The 20,586-nt window shown below is 41.4% G+C and overlaps 1 protein-coding gene across 2 annotated transcripts in view; it reads left to right on the top strand.

Moving 5' to 3' along the window:
* TMEM178A (transmembrane protein 178A) overlaps positions 1-15,123 on the top strand; it is a 30,048-nt gene extending 14,925 nt beyond the window's left edge. For both annotated transcript variants that reach the window (XM_011935932.1, XM_011935933.1), the window contains exons 2-4: positions 1,515-1,628; positions 4,457-4,594; positions 14,157-15,123. In XM_011935932.1, the coding sequence (XP_011791322.1) occupies positions 1,515-1,628; positions 4,457-4,594; positions 14,157-14,398 (494 nt within the window). In that variant the 3' untranslated portion in view covers positions 14,399-15,123. The remainder of the gene's footprint in view (positions 1-1,514; positions 1,629-4,456; positions 4,595-14,156) is intronic.
* Positions 15,124-20,586: the final 5,463 nt, after the last annotated feature.

Genomic DNA, 20,586 nt, shown 5'->3' with positions numbered 1-20,586 from the left:
GGAAGCACAGGCATTTCCTGACTTATAAACAGCTAACTTATAAGTAAACAGCTACATTTAATGCCTTAGACCTCACAACCACTGCCATGGGGCTCGTGTTGACACAACAATTCTCCAAAAAAAAGAACTTTGAGTTACGAGAAAATGTCTGGTTTCATAAAAAAAAAAAAAAAAAAAAAAAGCTTCCAAAAATCAGAGATAGTTTGGGTAGTTTTTCTCAAAGGGAGATTCAAAGACTACCTGCATCAGAATTACTTGGGATGCTTGTTAAAATTCAGCTTTCTGGCTCCATCTCAAAACTTTTGATTCAGTATATCTGGGGTAGAGTCCAGGAGTTTAAATGTTTAACAAGTCACCTAGGTGATTCTTATGTACACTAATACTTGAGAAACTCCTTAGGGAAGATGATCCTGTAGGTACATTCACAGGAGGGACTGAGGTTCACGATGCAAATTGTGCACAAATATTAATCTCTTCCCTTCACTGTGTAATCTTTTTAAAATTTCACTTTTATACACACTCAGATTCCACCAATTAGAGATTTATTTGCATCTATGAAGATGTTTTTAAACAGCCTGCAGTGTTAAAGGACTAACAGTCACTCATGCTTTTGAAAAAATTAGTTTAATCAGATTACATTTATCCAAACAACTGGCCAAGATGATTTAAAGTGAGAGAAGAACATTTTATAAGTTTTATAAATTTTAAGACAGAGTAGATACTTTTCATGAAATTCAGAAGTCTTTAGGAGAAGAGAATAATGGACCCATGTTAATTTATGCAGTAAAACATGGGTGTGTGAGGTGAGTGTGAGGAGGTAGAGAGTTACTAGATTAACCAATGTGTATACCTGCCCATGTCAAAATATTGTGCCTAGGGCTGGCCATACAACCAGATAGGGGAGGAAAATTATTTTCTTTCTTGTTTCTACTTTCAGTATTACCCTTTTTCTCAAGATCTAGAATTCAGGTCAGTATAATTTTATTAAGGAATTATATCAGTTGCAGTAGGGTTAAATAGGCTTTCGAGGGTTGTCTGGAGATATAATCACCACCTAAACCACGTGGAAGGTTATCTTTATGGAAAAATGTCTTCTGGTTTCCAAATAACACACTTCGTAATGAACTTCATGAGGCTACCCATTTGAGAGTTTGAGACTGGATCAGATTCAGATATGTGATTTATCTGTGCTAATTTAAAATTCTAAGCTGATTTTCCAAACCATCTGTGTACTTTTAGGCCATTTCTCCTTGAGGAGTTTTGTGTTTAGGTAAAACAAACTCCGTATCGGCAAACAATTAGGGGAGTATTGATCCTTATACAATTTAATACATTAAAAAATGAAACCTGATTTTAAACATTATTTTATGTTTTAGGTTTTTATTGCTCTGAATCAAGAGATTCTTATCTCATCTCCCATTCAACCCAGGTTAGGTTACAGTATTCTGCCTCAGGTCTCAGAATTCTGTTACAAATAAGCAGACTCGTAAATCGCGTTTCTTATTTCCTTCAAGGTATTGCGCAGCGATGCACGGCCATCAAGTACCACTTTTCTCAGCCCATCCGCTTACGAAACATTCCTTTTAATTTAACCAAGACCATACAGCAAGATGAGTGGCACCTGCTTCGTAAGTATTTCCAGGACAGGTTCAGAGAGGAAATGGTGTCTTTCTGAACAAAATTCCGATGACCCCTCTCACATCTAGACAGCAGGATGTTGTTCTTATCCTCTGTAAGCCTCTGGGCCCAATCAGATGTAGTCAGAGACTCAGAGGATCATTTCCCTATGCTGTGGACACAGTTTGCTTAAAAATAAAATGTGTGGAAACCTGGTATGAGGTCTTGTGAGATAGTCTGCCCTGGTGGCATCTGTACACAGCTGCCTACTGAATCTTTTGTTTGCCGAGTCGTTGGGTGTAAGGACCTGCTGTATCCCTTGTCTTAGTAAACCAAGGAGATTATATGTTAGGGCTCTTATTTTTGTTTTGTATATACAATATTTATTTTAGCTACTGTGTTTATCTCCAACCTTTGTATTTCTGCTAAAATACCTTTATGAGTGTATGTCATAATTTTCTCAGAGGGTGTCTACATCTCAATGAAAGGAACTACTCTTTTTCACTGTCAGGAAAATGTGAAACTCTAGAAAGGATCCCGCAGTGTGAAACTAAAGAGGGCTGATATTTACCTAAAAATTGTTGATTTAAGCTGCCTGATGATAGATAGCTCCCCAAAACAAAAAACTAAGGTGATTTTTTTGGTCTTTGCCCCCATCAGAGATTGACATTGTCATTTTCCAATGAAATAAGTAATGAGGACTTCAGGATCTTGTGTGGTGGCCAAAGCCACTGTAGAAAACTAATCAGTCTTATTCTGTAAGTCAATCTGTCTGAGGATTAAAAGGCTCTGTTCTGAATCTCAAACATATAAATGGAAGCTCTTCTGATATTGCCAGAGCAGTGGTCTAATATTATACATATTATGACGGGCAACTTTAAGACTTAATCATCTTTCCAGAGAGCTATGTAGTTATTGGCTCAGGTCAGGGAAGAAAAGATCATCATAGAAGCCTGAAAAAGAACCTTAGCTCTTTAATAGTTTGTAGCCTGTGATTGCCCAGCAAGCAATATTTGAAGATTCTTCTTTTAATCCTTTTTGGAGTTCTCATGGAAAGATGCTTTCAGCAGTCGCATGCATGTCTATTTCTAAGAAAGTCACACTTGGTGATCTGTAGCACATTTACTGTGTAAGCTTAACATGACTGGTACTAATGCAAATCCCATGTGGATTATATCTGAACTTGTGCCTTTTCAGAGTCGCAGAAAATAGACTCTTACTCAAACCACAGGAAATTTGGTAGGCGGTAAGATAATAGTGACTGAACCATTACTACATTTCCCCTGCTCAGATGTGGATGTCTCAAAAACTACTTATACCCTTAACATTAAACTCAGCGTCTTTATATTGTCACTGCCGCTGGCCCCTTGTTCATTGGTGTCCACATTTCTTCTTCTGGGCAGAAATACTCTCTTTTAATTTGGATGCTCTGAGCTGGAAATGAGAAATCCCCTTTTAAAAAAGGGATGGTCTCTCTGTGGCTAAGATGCTAAGAGCAAGACTGGAAGCTACTGTAATCCATCCTCGATGAAGCCACCCCTAATGCCCAGGAGCCACACAATAAAGTGATGGCTGCATGGGCACTTTCACTTTAGCAGAGCAGCCCACACTTCAAACAGTGTGATGTGCACCTTGTCTTGGCCCCATGTGTACACAGGTGTGCATGATCCACGTGCATTTGCCCACACCTCTTACCTGGCCTTGGGGGCAGCAGATGTATGCTTGGGATGTGTTGTTTTAAGAAGGATGATTGAAATTTAGATAACAATTTTTAAAGTTAGATTTGTTAAAAAAAATCCTTTGAGATGGAGCTGTAAGGTAAATAAAAAAGATTAAAAAGTATTTTTTTAAAAACAAGGAAGAAAATAGAAAAGGTAAAATGGCTGGAAGGTAGGCAAGGTAAGTGCTGGTTTAGTAGTTGGAGGCAATGTGTGTCCAGGTACATGTAGTCAGCCTGCCTCTTGGTTTTGCCAGGGAGGTGGGGAAAGAGCTGGATTTCTGGCTCAGTAATCACAGTTGTGTTTTTGCAACAGGCCAAACTTGACGGTTGGGCCACTGTATAGTGGAGACTCATCCTATTGGAATAGTACCTCCTTCACCTGGGTAAATGGATGCCCAGGTTGTGGGATCTATGCTTTAGGGGAGAAGATATTTATGAGCAGATGTTTCAGAGGAAAGGGTGTTTATGAACACATGTATCCTGTGTGCACTTTGCACCACTGTTCCAGTCACCACAATTGCCTTCACTTTCTCAAATCGTTTTTGAAAATAGGCAGGAGTAGATGTAAATGAAGAAGTAAATAATTGGCATCTGTGGTGATCAGATAAAACCCTATTTCACAATAGCTTTTTTAGGCTCTTTCTCCAAAGCCAGATTAAGTACAACCACTACCATGGGGTAACCTACATTTCTTTTTTTTTTTCCTTTTTAGAATTTCAATAGTTTTTGGGGTACAGGTGGTTTTGGTTAACCTGCATTTCTATTGCTCTGTTAAGGCTAACAGAGATATTTCTCAAACCCACCTCACTTTTGGTTTAAGTCATTTGACATCTGTTACTCAGGTCTATCCTGGGCTTGTCCTCTAGTCTATTCTCAACTTGGTGTGGACTTCTCCATGGACTCAGAGAGGGTAGAGTCTGACCCTCCATTGGTTTCACCCCATTAGTCCTCTTATGGAATGCCTGGGAAGAGTATTCCCTAAGCCTCCTCACCCCGTAGGCTCTAAGCCTGTCCATATAACTTACTAATTTTCACAAGGTATACAAAGCCCTAATTCTCTAATTCTTAATGACTTTCCTGAATTCTGATTGTGAATGTCTGTGTCTATTTTGAGATTAGATTTAAGAAGAATCACTGCTGGCTTCCTGGGCATGGCTGTAGCCGTCCTTCTCTGCGGCTGCATTGTGGCCACGGTCAGTTTCTTCTGGGAGGAGAGCTTGACCCAGCACGTGGCTGGACTCCTGTTCCTCATGACAGGTAGGCTGCATGTCTCAGGCCGTCTGTCCCAGCCAAGGTGAAGGCTGCTGTGCATGCAGCTAGCTAGTGTCACTTTGTTATCTCCCTGTTAATTTTGTTTTCACTGTTAGAAAAGCAAGCAGAAGGTCATTTTGGTTTTGCTGGGAAATGCAGAATTTAAGGAAAACAATAGTGTGAAAAATGCATCCTCCATATCCCCACTGTGGCCTGTTAGTAGGTTAGATGGAAGTGTCTTGGGTTTAATCTCTAAAATGAGCCCAGTCTGTTTTTTTGCTCTTCTTTCTTTTTTTGAGATAGAGTCTCACTCTGTCACCCAGGCTGGAGTGTAGTGGTGCGATCTTGACCCACCGCAACCTCTGTCTCCTGGGTTCAAGTGATTCTCCTGCCTCAGCCTCCTGAGTAGCTGGGACTACAGTCATGTGCCACCACACCTGGCTAATTTTTGTAGTTTTGGTAGTGTTTCACCATGCTGGCCAGGCTGGTCTTGAACTCCTGACCTCAGGTGATCCACCCGCCTCAGCCTCCCAAAGTGCTGGGATTACAGGCGTGAGCCACCACACCCCGTTTCCTGTTCCTTATTTCATACTGTGCCCCCAGCCCTGGCCTGGACTCTTGGCAAACATGGGCCATTGCTTATGAGGTGCCCTCAAAGACAGAGGGGGATAGATCATCACAACCCATCCCTTGGCTGGATGTCAATTCAAAGGTCATGCTTTAGTGATGGTGTCACTTTTACATACACAACACTCATTCATTTTACTCCACAGATACCTTTTGAGAACTTACTATGTATGAGGCACTGCTGTAAGACACACAATGAATAAGGCAGGCAAAATCCTTGTTCATTTTTATTGTGAAGAGACATAAACAATGATTTGTGGTGGTGATAAAAGCTGTGAAGAAAAGAAACAGGGTGAAATAGGGACTCTGGGAAGATCTTGCTGAGGTGGCGATTTCTGAGCTAATTCCTCAGAAGCAGCCGGTGGTGGGAAGAGCGCAGCAGACTGAGGAAACCACTAGTGCCAAACCGGAGAGAAGCGGCCAGTGGGGCTGGAGGGAGTGAGGGACAGGATAGTATCACATGAGGTGGGGGAAGTGGGCAGTGGCCAAAGCTTCAGGGCTTTGTTTGGTCATGGTGGAGAGCCTGGATTTGAAGCTAAGGGTGACAGATGCCCCTAGAAGGTTTGAAGCAAAGGAGTGACTTGATTTTTAAACAAGGGATTGGAAAGGGTGGGGGTGTGGAGACAGGGCTAGGATGTTTTAGACTAACAGCTAAAGGGTAGTTTTGTCTAAAAAGGTGCCAGGTGCTGAGTCAACGGCTAACACTGACCGACGGTAGCTTCAGGGAAGAAATCTTTCCTTTCTTCTCCTCCTTCACAGAAAACTCCTGTATTAATGATTAGCGAATGCCAAATTAACTGGGCATTAACAGTTTCACAAACTATACTCAGCAACAGAACGAATATTCCCCTAGATAGAGAGCCATTTTAAATAGGCTTATTTCCACTTGCCTGGAATTCTGTTATTCAAGTGACCATGCCTAGATTTTCTAGCACTTCTCACTGTAATGGGTCACCTAATTACGCCTGTGTTAACAAGAGGTGGCCACACCCCACCAGGGCTGCCACTGTTTGCTGACTGCCTGTCTCTGAGGGCTGACAGGTTGGGGGTGCTTTGCCCTCTGGCACGGTCAACCACCCTGCAGCCTTAAGGAACCCACTTCACAGGCAGGGATCCTTCCTTCTAACTCCCACTCGCCCCTGTCCCACTCCACGAAATGGTGCTGCAATTGGCAGTGATCTGGAATGTGGGACATCATCACCAGCATCCTGGAACATTCAGAAGTCACATGGATCCTGCCTAGTTCTGAGCAGAAAACCAATTTAGGTTTTCTGGATTTTGGTGAATACACAGTGGCCACCAGGACTGTAGCACAGGGAGGCTAAAATGTTAGTTTCTGAGGCTTTAGAGGCGGATTTGGACCCTCAAGACCAGCCACTGGGTTCCTGCCCAAGGGATGCATTTAAAATCCAAATTATAGATTAAAGTAGACAAGGGCAGCAAAGAATCAGAGAGGACTGCACTGCACAGAGGATTCCTTTATGCTTCTGCTGGGGCTTAGTGATTACTTAAAAATCTCCCTTGTTTTCTTCTCTCCCTTTATTTAAGCCCCCATTTCTCTGACTCTTGTCTCCATAAATATCGAAGAGGTACAGATGTGTTGCCTCCCAACCCTGGAAAGGCCCCATACCACTCCCCTTGTCAGGGAATTTGTTAGAACTTTTGTTAGAACTAAAGATTCTGACAATTGCTAGAACTAAAATAAATTGCAAGGCCATGAAAGCCTACTGAGTGCTCCTTGGGAGACTGAGGGGCCAGTCTGGTTTTAAATGAAAGGAAGTTGAAGGTTCAATGGCAGGTGGGCACAGAGGAGAGGCAGGAGTTTCCTGGACCAGCTCCACCTCTTCCTGTTCTCAACCCTTATTTTGGATCCATGTGTGGATTTTACCTCTGGACCAGAGAAGCTCAGGAGTCCTCAGGATCCAGCATGGGAAGCTCCTATGTAATTGTTAGGCAACATCAAAACAAGCAAAGCAATACCCACAACAGAAGCCACCACCACCACCACCACCACCACCACCACCACCACCAACAACAACAACAACAACCCAAATAATAAACTTGAAGTTTGATGACCAGTTCTGAAGGACTAATAGATACAACCTAACATTGTTAACATTGTTCTGTTGTTTTGTTTAGTTTCGGTTGCCCAAACAACATTATTGAAATTAAGGGGGAATCCACTTACAGACCTCATCACCTGAAAACAGAACAACCTTTTTTCAATATTTCCCTTATTCTGGACCAAATCTTGCCATGTATTTGCTTCATTGTAAACAAAGAAGAAAGGAAAAGGAAGGAGAAGAAAAGGGGAGGGGATGGAAGAGGGGGAGAGGAGAAGCATATTTTTCCATGGAGTGGATATGCTATGCTGGATTCACCTGTTCTGTTGCTATGGGATTCAGGGGGGTTTGTTTTGTTTTTGTTACTACAAATAATGCCTTGAAATTTCCTTTGCAAACACTGAGACAACCACATCAATCTAGTGCATGAGATAAATTAGCTGTAGAACGTTCATATGCAGAAGATGAGAGCAAAAAAAGGGTTAAAAGAATCGATTTTAATTAAGCAGAATGTCTTTAGCCACTCAAGTCAGCATCCTTCCCACAGAGTTCTGATACTAAACTTAGCCCCTTCTAATGCTCTGCCATCTTCATTCTCTGCCTGAGCTTATTAGCTAAACTTTCAAATGAAGAACATCAACCATGTGACAGGTTGGGTGGTTAAAATGGAAACGTTGGAACAATCTTTCTCCTTCTGCCTTATTGATTGTACAGACAGGTCTTGATTACCACATGTGACACAGCAGCCCTGCTGACTGTCGATGCACATCTGGAGCCAGGTCTCGCCCCCTTTCCTCTTCCCGGGGGCCATGCAAGGGTCCTCCCAGAGGGCCAGGGCCAGCCTGCACATCCCCCACGGGCCTTCAGTTTAGACTTTGGATGTCACACCCTCTGAGGTTACACACACACAGGCACAGAAGCATACACAGGCGACTGAGGGGATAAGACTCTCATCTTCCAGCTTTAAGCTTCTGCCCATTACTAGCCTATACTGCTTTCAGTGTACTGTGAATGAATATTTCCACCTATATTATTAAGTGATGCATTCTATTAGATGGATATAATAAATATACTTATTATAATTTAAGTTATAAATATTTTAAGAGGTTATTCAGTGCAAACATTTTTAAACACTTTTTTAAGTCTCCGTTGTAGGATTTTTACTATTTTTTTAATTCACTAGGAGTCTTAAAAAATGGATAAAGCTTGGGCCTCCCTTGGTGGGGGTCTCACTGCTCACCAAATTCATTCACCTTCACAGGCTGTGCCTTGAGTGGCCAACTGGAAGATCACACACAGCACGAAACACTCCCTTCCTGACAGCAGAGACAGAGAAGACAGAGTCCAGGCAGCCCTAGCAGAGCTCCAGGGACAGTTAACACCCACCCACACTGGTTATTCATTCTTTTGTTTCAATGAATCCAAAAAAAAAAAAAAAAAAAGACTCCGCCATGGTAGGTGTATTGAATTATCTAGATTATGATTATCCATTGATTATGACCTGAAACTACAGGTCCATGATATTTTTCCTATAACCTTGGGGGCCAGGTGTGTTTTGTAATTCAGGATTAAAAAAATTTTATTTTAGAAGAGTAACACGGTGCATATATCCGGTGTTATTTAACACCCTCAGCAAGATCTGGGGTGGCATCTTGAAATCCAATACATTAACATTCCTGTGGCTAAACACATGAATATTCACACTAAATGGGATCAATAAGAACTAGAATAGCCTATGTCAGACCAGGCCAGGATTTTCCACTAAAGAGATTGCTTCAGTCTTTAAGATTGGATGCTTTCAGATCTGATGCTTTTGGGATTTAGGAATTGCAGTGTGTGTGAGTGTGTGTGTGTGTGTAAGAGTTTGTTTCTCTCTGTTAGTTCTGCCAGTCAGTTAGGACAATATAGGAATGGCTTTTTGAGTAATCTGTGTGAAAACTAGCATGAGGCATTTGAAGGAAGGCTAAAGAGATCAGAAGGATGGGCAGGCCACCTTTCGAAGGAGTAGGGGGAAAAAAATCAATGTTCATGCCTTTGGGTGTTGTAGTTACATTATTTATCAAGCAGGCTAAACAGGGTGAAGCAACTTCCACTCCTTTCAGTCTTTTAAGAACATTAAAAAATGGTGGTCAAAAGAATGGGCCCCGTTACCCTAATTGCATCTTACCAGCTGGCACCATGAAGATTTTAGGGTAGGATATTAGGTTGATGATTGTGGGGATGGTAGCATAAATTTACTTCTGTCCTGATGTGAAAATATCCCTTCTAGCCCTATAATTCTGTGATATCGTGGTATCTTCTAATTATGAATACTGGCAGAAAACCTTTTCATATTTTATAAGAAAAGTAGTTGCATGCAGGGCTTGTCAGGAAACCAGTAATTTATTCACTTTTTTGAAGATGCTGCCAGCAGTAGTAAGGACCAAGCTTAGGACTCAGGAACCTCTCTCTCTCTCTCTCTCTGGGGGCCACCAGCTGGCTGAAGAGTATCAGCTAGGCAGGGGAGAAGTGAAAAGGAAGGGAAAGCCTCAGAGAAGAATGGAGGAGAGACCACCTTTCTCCCCATGGATCTTCAGGAAGGACCATTAGAATTTGAACTTTCAGAATGCAGAGGTGATGCCTTATTAATCCTTCCATACTCCTTTCACATACCTTGCATTAATTAGATTGCTGCCAATGAAAATGCAGCATTATCAGAAATAACTTGCTACATAGGTAATCCCTACTTGGGGTAATTTGCGATGAACTGACTCTTGAGTTGGTAGAACTCAACGTATGGCAGAATTCAGTTTCATTCAGGTTTTCTTGACTCCATGTGTTCAGCTCTGTTGGACGCCATGCAGAACTTATGGGAAGTCTAAGAGATCTCTATGACCTTTCCCTGAGATGCATACAGGAAAGTGGAGTGGAGAGATTGCTTGAAGTTCCTGACCACATCAGTGTTGAACTGAGTCCAGCTGTGACCAAAAAGAGCTCATGAAACTTAACTATCTCTAATATACCAGAACTAGGTTTGGGACATGGTAGATACTTGATAAATAATTGTTGAATAACTAATTGAGTAACACCTAGAATAGTACAATCTTGCTAAAACCTATAAAAAAGCTAAAAATATATTTCGTGCCTGAGTACACACACACACACACACACACACACACACACACACACACACGTGTGGAACGTTGTGGGCTTTGTGCCCCCTCAAATACATTTGTTGATGTCTTTGCCCCCTACCTCAGAATGTGACAGTATTTGGAAAAAGGGTCTTTAAAGAGAAAATTAAGTAAAAATGAAGTGATATGGATGGGGCCTAACTCAGTATGACTGCTGTCCTTCTAAGGAGGAGATTTGGTCGTGGTGATAGAGGAGAGACTGTATGAAGACACAGGGAGAAGGTGGCCATTGACAAGCCAAGGAGAGAGTCTTCAGCTTAAAAAGCCAACCCCGCTGACACCTTGATCTTAGACTGTAGCCTCTAGAATTGTGAGAAAACAAAGTTCTGTTGTTTAAGCCACCTAGTCTGTGGTAGTTTGTTATGGCAGCTCTGGCAAAGTCATGCATATGAGTACTATAAGACATGTATGTGGAACCTAACGTAGAATTCCACACTCTCAACATTGACCTAAAACTATTAATTCAGCTACAGTAAGAATGCTTTCATCATTTCAAACAATGCTTTTTCTTGATGTCTTTGAATTTAGGATTTTTTGTTTTGTGTTTCCAAATATCTTGAATGGGTTAGGCTTCTTTTACAAAAGCTTGTTGGAAAAGTTGGAAACAATGCTTTCTCCTCTTAGTACATTTCCTTGTAATCATCACACATTCCTGCCCATCTCACAAATCACAGTGGTGGCAGCTATGCATGTGCAAACCTTCTTAGAAATGTGAGGGTCTGAAAAGGAAGAGCTCCTAAATATGTTTTTCTTGTCATTCTTTCCTGCCCTGCTTTCCTCTTACTAAGAACAACTTCGAGAGCACTTTGGAAGGAGAAGAGATGTTACGGAAGGGCAAGCTATAGGGGCATTTGTGGGAAGGGGATGGGTAGAGAGGGGACATATTTGTGGGCTGATAGGCCTCCTCTCCACCATGCTCAGCTGAGTGAATAAAGGCAACAATAAATAAAACAAGTCTGCATCAAAGTTTGATGCGTGCCGTGTTCCGAAAAAACTTAACTGGCATAGAGATGCCACTGAAATTAATACAAATACATAAAGTAAGACAAAGGGACAATCAGGTTTCCAAGGCAAGATGGATCCAAGAGTGAGATTAGAAGCCAAAAGCATGCCATGAAATCCCATACTTTTGCTCATGGTGGGCTATAGATTTAGCTTTAGGGAGCGTCAGTGCCCTGGCAACTTGGACAAAGAAAAATTCTATTAGTGACATCATTCACAGTGTCCATGAGGTAAGCACAAATCAATTCTGCAGGAAAAGCACAACCATCCATGACATTGAAGGCAGAGAGAAATCATTCTGGCTAAATCCTCAGATTAGATTGTTTCTTGTAATTCTTTTCTATTCAGTACGAACCGGTGGTGTAATGATAGAATTCATGTCATCAAAAGCAGTTTTATGGGGTTGGCAGGCGAGAGGAGCTAATAAAATAAATGTTAAGTGTAAAATCAAAGGGACTATATACAGAAAGATAAATACATAGGGCATTCCATTTTCATTTAATTGCATAAGCCGAGTACTAGATTCACTAGAAAGTTTTAATAAATGTTCTTGTTTCATGTTTCATTTTGGAATAACAGAATCACAGAAATTTGACACTTTTAGGGACTTCAGTAATCAAGTTTCCCACTCTTTTTTTCCTAGATGAAGAAACCAAGGCTCAGAGAGGTCAGGTAATTTCAAGTTTGCACAGTGTTTAGTAGAGCTGGAAACTAGAATACTTATTTCTTACATCCCAACCCAACGCACTTAGACATCAAAGGATGCTTAAAAGTCTAGGTTTGAACTCAAGCTCTCATAGGTCATTAAAACTATGTTACTTGTAAAAATGCTTGCTTTTAGGGGTTCAGCTGTGTGCAAACAGCTAAATGCAGAATAAAGTTGTTTTTCCTGTGAAGATGTCATTGTTCTATTATTCTGTTTTACTTGTTGATGCTCCAAAGATTATTTTTTTCTAACTGCCTATTGTTCTATTACCAGCATTTATTAAAAGGGCTTTGTTATAAATAAAAACTGCCTTTGTTTTGGCGCCAGTGAAAACATTTGTGTAGATCTAAGAACATTTGCTTTTCACAAGGTTTGAGAAAAGTGGAGTATTCTTTTTTGAATGGTCCATTACTTTATGAGAGAATTATTTCCATCTCGATTTTTCTCTTTGAGAACTCAAAGTGATATGTTTGCTATAATAAATTGGAGCAAGAAGTCGGAAGAAAAGATTTTATCCTTTTTAGTAAAACAGAATCACTTTAGAGTTTAAATGCAGAATTAAACAAAGAGTAGGAAATATCAAATTATCTCAGATCAAGTGTCCTTTTAATTTAGGACGTTTATTTTCTAAATGCACATTTGGAAAAGGATTCAGGCAGTGTGCTCTTACATGATTTGAATGGAGGCAGAATTCTAACATTTTAAAGATGGCATTAAGGTGGTCTTTATTTCCTCCAAATTGCTGCCTGCTCTGAATTTGTTTCTCTGCTAGCGTTTCTAATCTCCAAAGCTATAGGTTAAAAAAGGGTGGTGGGTAGGGGGGTGGGGAGCTTTGAGGGGGTTGGAGAGGTAATCTGCTACTTTTAGCTCCTTCTTTTCAGTTTCAAAATCTGTGTCTCTGTTTCCAGTGGAGATGCTACATGTATCTGTAAGGATGCCAAAGGAATTTTCCAGCCAATAAATGTTATCCCTGTTGTATGCAGGATAAACCAGACATGAAGAAGAGATGTGTAGGATTCAGAACAGAACTGGACATTCTGATACTTGATTGGGTGCCAGTTTCTGTTTTTATTATTCACCACATTCTGATCCTCTGCCTATCCAAAAGGAGCATCTTGAGGGTCCATTGTGGTAGAATAGAAGCACCTATATCCACATGACTTGAGTAGTAAAACTCCTGGTTTGGGGCCTAGGAACCATTTTTAAAATCAGTTCTGATTTTAGTGTTGCAGGAGGAAAATTACATACACACGCACTGGTCTAAAAAGCAAAGCTTTGGGTCTGTCCATATTCCTTATGTCACTCCAGTTGCCTCCATTTTGAATGGTGAAAGTGGATGATCTCCTTAGTCAGCTATTTTACACCAATTCCATATTGCTGGACTTAATTTATACTATTTAAAAGCATTCATTCATTGAAAAAACCCATTTGTTGAGGCCCTGGTATATGTAAGACTATGCCTTAACAAAAAAGATTTAGCTACTTGTATGAATTCATCTAAAATATTATTTAAGGCAACATGATAAATACTTATGATAATGTTAATTGAATAAGAAAGCATACTTTGTATAATGATTATAACAGAATAAGTGTATGAAAATAGGTGGAGAGTGAAGGAAAATGAAAACTATTTTGTGCTTGATTTGATGATAGAAGTTTTTCTTTTAAAAATACAACTTTTGCTTTTAATAATAAACAAATGAATTCCAATATATATATAACCATTTGAATTAGGTAATTCTGAATAATTCAGGTTATCAGAATTTTCCTATCTTTTTCACTCCTGCATCTCCACTCCCTAGTGTAGGGTCTGGCACACAGAAGTTTTGCCAGTGTTTGTCAAATGAATTAATTCAAGTAAAAGAATTACGGATCATTTGTGAATTTGGAGTGACTGCCTCAATGGTTGATCTGATTTTCATAAAGGCCTGTCTGGCATTTGTCTTGTAACAGGCAAACTGTAACTAATCATTCTGTTCTCTTTGTATTATTTATAGGGATATTTTGCACCATTTCCCTCTGTACTTACGCTGCCAGTATCTCTTATGATTTGAACCGGCTCCCGAAGCTAATTTATAGCCTGCCTGCCGATGTGGAACATGGTTACAGCTGGTCCATCTTTTGCGCCTGGTGCAGTTTAGGCTTTATTGTGGCAGCTGGAGGTCTCTGCATCGCTTATCCGTTTATTAGCCGGACCAAGATTGCACAGCTAAAGTCTGGCAGAGACTCCACGGTATGACTGTACGCACTGGGCCTGTCCACAGTGCGAGCGCCTCCCCGAGGGGAACGGCGCGGAGTTCAGGATTCCAAGCACAAAGCGGTCTTTTACATTCCAACCTGTTGCCTGCTGGCCCTTTCTGGATTACTGATAGAAAATCATGCAAAACCTCCCAACCTTTCTAAGGACAAGACTACTGTGGATTCAAGTGCTTTAATGACTATTTATGCTTTGACTGTGAGAATAGGGAGCAGTGCCATGGGACATTTCTGGGTGTAGAGAAAGAAGAAACTGCAATGGAAAAATTTGTATGATTTCCATTTATTTCAGAAAGTTTGTATATAACAATTACCTGAGAGTCATTTCTATTTGCAAAAGGATTCATAACAAAGCGAGTATAATTTTCTTGTCATTGTATCATGCTTGTTAAATTTTAATGCAGCATCTTCAGAACTTGTCCTGATGGTGTCTTATTGTGTCAGCACCAAATATTTGTGCATTATTTGTGGGTGTTCCTTGTCACAGGAAGATTCTTCTTCTGTTGCCTTATTTTTTATTTTTTATTTTTTTTTAATTGAAGTCTCCTCTCCGTCTTTGTACTGGAATCGAAATCATAAGATAAACAGATCAAACGTGCTTAAGAGCTAACTCGTGACACTATGCAGTATTGTTTGAAGACCTGTTGTTCAACCTCCGTCTCTTTATGTTAACTGGATTTCTGCATTAAATGACTGCCCCCTTGTTAATCTGGGTGTGTTTTCCTATGTCTTTTAGCTGTGTCAACAGGTCTCCCTAGCCACAAGGACAGATGAAAACTCTGTTGTTTTAATAAGACTCTTATTAAGACTTAGTAATTGCTTCATTTCAATTAGGTTGGGCATTATTATCTTTTGTAGCAACCACACACTTGCTATTGACAAAAGATGTCATTTTCAAACTTGTTTTTAAACCTTACTATACTATTTAAAATTTTCTTCTCTCATTCTGTTGTTCTTCCTTTTTCCCCCTTTCTCTCCCTCTTCCTTCCCTGTTTACCATCTGCCTGGTATGTATCCAGTCATAAGGGTACATGGTCTTCGTTTTTGTTCTTGGACCTCCTACAGCAGTGATTTTCAACCTCGGCTGCCCAGAATCACCTGGTGGGGTCAGCTGTACCTAAACTGGGCCTCACCCCAGAGCAATTAACTCAGAATGTCCACAGCTGCGCCTAGGCTTGAGCATTTTTGAAAAAACATCCCAGATGATTCTGATCCACAGCTGCGATTGAGAGCCACTCGTTTGGGCCAGAGCTGTGGTTATCTCCTTAGCTACTAACCAAGTGAACTCGCTTATTTAGGAGTTACTTTGTGCCAGTAACGGGGCTGTGGTGTCATTTCCCTTAATCCTCTCCAAAGCTCTATGAGGTAAGTGCTGTTATTTTACATTACTCATAAGCTGAGGATCAGACTCAAAACATTTGCTTAATTTTTTCTCAATCCTTTTTCCTCTGTGTGGGTTTTGGGACAACAGTTAAAATTCTTCCGTTCTCTTATCTTTCAGTGGAGGGGTGGGCACTCGCCGACTTCTAAGTTTTTCCTTTTAACTCCAACCCTTATCCCCGATTTTACACACAATGTAGCATAAACATGGCCTGTAAAATAGAAGACGCCATGTCCAGAAGTAAGATGCTGTTTCAGCTTTTAATTTCATGAAAGATTTTTCTTTCTTCTTTATAAAAACTGATTTCGTCCTCATAAAAGGAAAATGATCATCTACTCCCAAAGAATAGAGTCTGATTTCCAAGTGACAGTGTCCACATATTGTTACGTAAGGGCCGAAAGGGGCTGGAGGATGCCGGCGACCACACCATCTCTGGCTCCGTGGCTCCAAGGCACAGCACAGGCTCGTGAGTATATTCACTGGCGCGCTCTCAGGCCTTTTAATATACCAGTCCCTCTGGATGAGAAAAGCGACGTATAGAAACGGGCAATTATTTTCACTTATTATGTGGGAAATTCTCAAAGCAGGAGAGCTCTTTCTTTGAAGTCTTCTTTAAAGATCCCCATAGAAGATGTCAAGACTCTTGGACATTTATATTCCAACCAACGAAGCAGTGTCTGAGTGAGTAACTTTTGAAGTTTCAGAGAAGTTTCCTAGGGGTTTGAGGTGAGAGGAGAAGAAAGCCTTGCGGTGGCAGGAGGTTGAAGGGTTCACACACCAGAAAGATTTGGCCCGAAGCCAGGGGAGTTTGCTTAGGATTCAAACCAGTGCTGGCAAGGACTGAGGCTCCCTGCCTTCCAGCCAAAGTGAGCTTGAAGCAACCAACGTGCCAGGCCAAGGTTCCTTGCTTTCTACTTACTGTCACGAAGTGTGGGCAAATGTTGCCAGTGCTGGGCATTTGGCCCTGAGTCCTTGGGCTTCTCTTAGGAGTTTTTTCTTAACTGGCTTGTGAATGAAGAATGATTGAAATGACTGCACAGTACTGTGTGGGACAGAATAATGTATTGAGATCCTTTGTTCTATGTTCTCTCTGTCCACACACCCCTCTTTTTTAACAGCCTTGTCCTTGGTTTATTTGCCGTATTAGAACCGCTGTTGTCCATTCTGGGGAAACCCTCCTTCATCTTTCAAGGACCACCATGGTCCTTGATAATCAAGATTTCCCAGGATATGGGAAACCTCCATAGAACATAATAGCCCCCATAACGTTTCTTATATAGTCAACAAATATTTACTGAATGACTATTATGTGCTTACATTCTAGCAGTTGGGAAACATTAGTGAAGCAAAACAAAGGTTCTTGCCCTGGTAAAGCTTATGTTCTAGAAAAATGCAGTGAAGGACAAGTGAAAAAAATTAAGGTTACTCTTTTTGGCCCTAAATTGTTTTATAAGTCCAGGGTTATTGTTATTAAAATAAGTTTCTTTTAAATTACATTCCCATTGGCTGTGCATTTCGTACTTCACAACATTCTCATTATTTGAATCTAGCCCTGGCAAGATAAAAAATACTTTTTTTGTGGGGGTTGGGGGTGGGGGCTGGGGGATGCCTCTTAAAGATTTCTTATTCGAAATTGAAGTCTGAGAATGACAAAAGTGTGCCCCACAGGTGAGCTAGAGGGAATAAAAATCTGGGAACCTGCGACTCAGGTGAATGGGGGCCCACGAGCTCAAAATAGAACACCTGATGGAGGCTGGTGCAGCTGGGATGCTCACGCTGCCTGGGCACCCACCCCCTCCGGGTCTTTGCTCAGGCTCTTTCCTCTGCTGGGGACACTCACTCCTCTGCCTGGCTTATTCTGACTTTTCCTTGTGTCTCAGCTTCTACACAACACTCCCGGACACCTTCCTGAAACATGCTGCACTGCTTCAACCCCTTTCCTGATCAGTTACGCTCTGCATGCAAATTGCCTGGTAACCCCTAGCCAGATCATAGACTCTTACAAGGAGGAATCTGTGCCTTGTCCTGGTGCACAGCCCACCCAGTGCCTGGTACACCATAGGTGCTCTTCAATCTTTGTGGAATCAATACATTGATTCAGAGTCACAGATAAACTCTTTTCTTTCCTGGACACAGCTGACTCCCTTAGCACCAATTTTAGGGAGCCCATAAAAAACATACAGTAGTGTGATGAGGCTAAATGGAAAGAGAATATAGCTTGGCAAGCAAGGAAGCCTCATTAGAATAATTAAAGGGACTATTAACCCAAACCAACCTAGACATAACTTAAAATGTGTTATGAACTACTATGGAACATTTATTTGATGGCTCAAACATTATTAAGTTAGTAACCTCAATATGGTTCTACACCTCATTTTAAAGCGTTCTCATTTACGTGCGTGTGTTTTAAATCTCTAATTGGAATTCTGAAAGGAATGCTTCAGAAATGACTTCCTTTGAATGCAAATAGCTATCCTGACCAAGAACACACTTAAATCACATATGAATTTCTCTGGGGCCTTGCCCTTTGACTGGAAGAAGAGGAAGTTTTCTGTGCTGCATGCAGGACAAACACAAATGCTTGAAGATGCTCAGGGCAATCAAATGCACACTGGCAACTTGGCCATGCAATACATGCTCCTCTTAATATGCAACCTGTATTTTGCCAGGCATCAAAGCAAGATTTCTAATTGTCCTAAAACATTAGAATATGTCTGCCTGGAGCCCTTGTAAGAGGAAAACAGATTGGCTGGCTATAAAATAAGATACCATTTTTTCTGTTTTTATTTCCCATTTTTTCTCCCCTTCAGCCTTCACTGTAAAATATCGCCTGCTACTATAAGGTCTGGCTATGCTTGGTTTCTCTCAGGTCTCTAAGTGAATGTTTTGCAGAGAGGAAGGAGACAGGACCATGAGTCTAGAGCAGAAAGAACAAGGGAACAGTGGTGCAGGTGAAGTTGCCAAGATAGGCAGAGGCTTGCTGGCCACAGTAAAGAGTCTGGGTTTTGTTTGGACGAACGGAGGCAAGATGGTGCACTTCCGGGTTCTTCATCCCCCCCCTCCCAACTTTTCCCGCGCGCGCGAAAATGCAGCTGGTGACCCGGGAAGGTGCAGACCAACTGGGCATGCACCAGGTGACGTCAATCCAAAGAGACCAAGATTTACCTGGTCGCACCTGCGGAACGCCCCCGACACGCCCGTGCCCTGCCTATTGCCCTCCCACTCCTAGAAAAGCCGCTTACTCTGGTAATAGAAAACAAATGGCCTAAAAAAGGATAATGATGTGATCTGATTTCCACTTTGGGACTATCAGTTGGCCAGGTGTGGTGGATCACACCTGTAAGTCTAGTGTTTTGGAAGGCTGAGGCTGGAGGATCTCTTGAGTCCAGGTGTTCAAGACTAGGCTAGGCAAATAGTGCAATCCTGTCTCTATAAAAACATTTTTAAAATCAGCTGAGTGTGGTGATACATGCCTGTAGGCTTAGCTACTCGGCAGGCTGGGGCAGGAGGATTGCTTGAGTCTAGAAGCTGTTGAGCTATTATCACACCACTGCGCTGCACTCCAGCCTGGGTAACACAGTGAGACTAGTCTCAAAAAAAAAAAAAAAAAAAAAAAAAAAAAAAAAAAAAAATTCATTGTTTCCACTGCTGCTGGATAGAGAATGGATTTAAAGGGGCACAACTAGAGGTGAAAAACCCAGTTAGGAAGGAGGATGTTGCACAGGAACCCTGGAGACAAAATTGTGCCTGGATGGAGAGGGTGGTGATGAAAATGCAGAGGAGTAGGTGGACATATTTTAGAGATGGAATTGATTTGCTGGTAAGTTACATGGAGGTGGGGAAAGAGGGAAGTTATCAAGGATGACACCTAAAGAATTTGTAGAGTTAGGTTAATTACTAAGGAAACTGCTTCTTGTATCAAAAAGGAGATAAAATAATTTGGGAAAAGGGGAAAAATTGCTAAGTTTTATGGTTAACTCAGTGTCATATAGGATAGCGTTTATTTAATGGAGACTGGAATTGGAAATTGTAGTTGAGAAAATAGTTCAATGGCCCACATGCGCCTGCTTGCTATTTGACACAGCTGCCAGCTGATTCCTCTCTGATTTCCAGTTGTTTTCCAGAAGTTGTGCATCTCAGACCTGAAAATAGGATTCAGTTTAAGTGTGAGCTTGATCAATTAGTAGTGGCTGGGAAGATTTCAGTCCAGGCACAAGGGGGAAAGATGTAGCATTTGTGAATGAAAGGGAAAGGCAGATGTCACATACTGGCCATCCCCAGTTTCAATCACAGCAGATAGACTATTGTTCTGCTTCAGGTAAGCATTTCCCTTTTTTGGAACTCACTGAGAAATTCTGAGAATAAACTGCCACATCTTAGGGCTGATGTTCCTAAAGCACAGACCATTGTCCTAGTGAAGTGCTCATCCTGGTTGGCCCAGAGTCTGACCAGGCCACTGCCTTGAGTGTGGGTATGAGGATGGATGAACTGTACCTTTATGCTCATCAGGAAGTGTTCTAAATCAGGACCTTAGGGGTAAATTCCCTTAATATCTGGCTAACTATGAAGCGGCATCCTCTGGGGATCCTGGAAAGGGCATGGAAACCTTGCTATAGCAAGGGTGCACTGAGGCTCCGCTGGATCCTACACAAAGGGTCTGGGCTCCCTTGACTTGTTCCCAGAACACAATCACAGCTCAGGGCATTTCACTCTTGAATCATGAAACACCTTTTATGTCCATCCTCATAACTTTGCCTGTCAGTCAGGTTGATTGTGATGAACACACAAAT

Source organism: Colobus angolensis, unplaced genomic scaffold (assembly GCF_000951035.1).
Source record: "Colobus angolensis palliatus isolate OR3802 unplaced genomic scaffold, Cang.pa_1.0 Scaffold15, whole genome shotgun sequence".
Taxonomy (NCBI): domain Eukaryota; kingdom Metazoa; phylum Chordata; class Mammalia; order Primates; family Cercopithecidae; genus Colobus; species Colobus angolensis.
The sequence above is the reverse complement of the archived record's forward strand: the minus strand, read 5'-3'. Positions and strand labels throughout refer to the sequence as shown.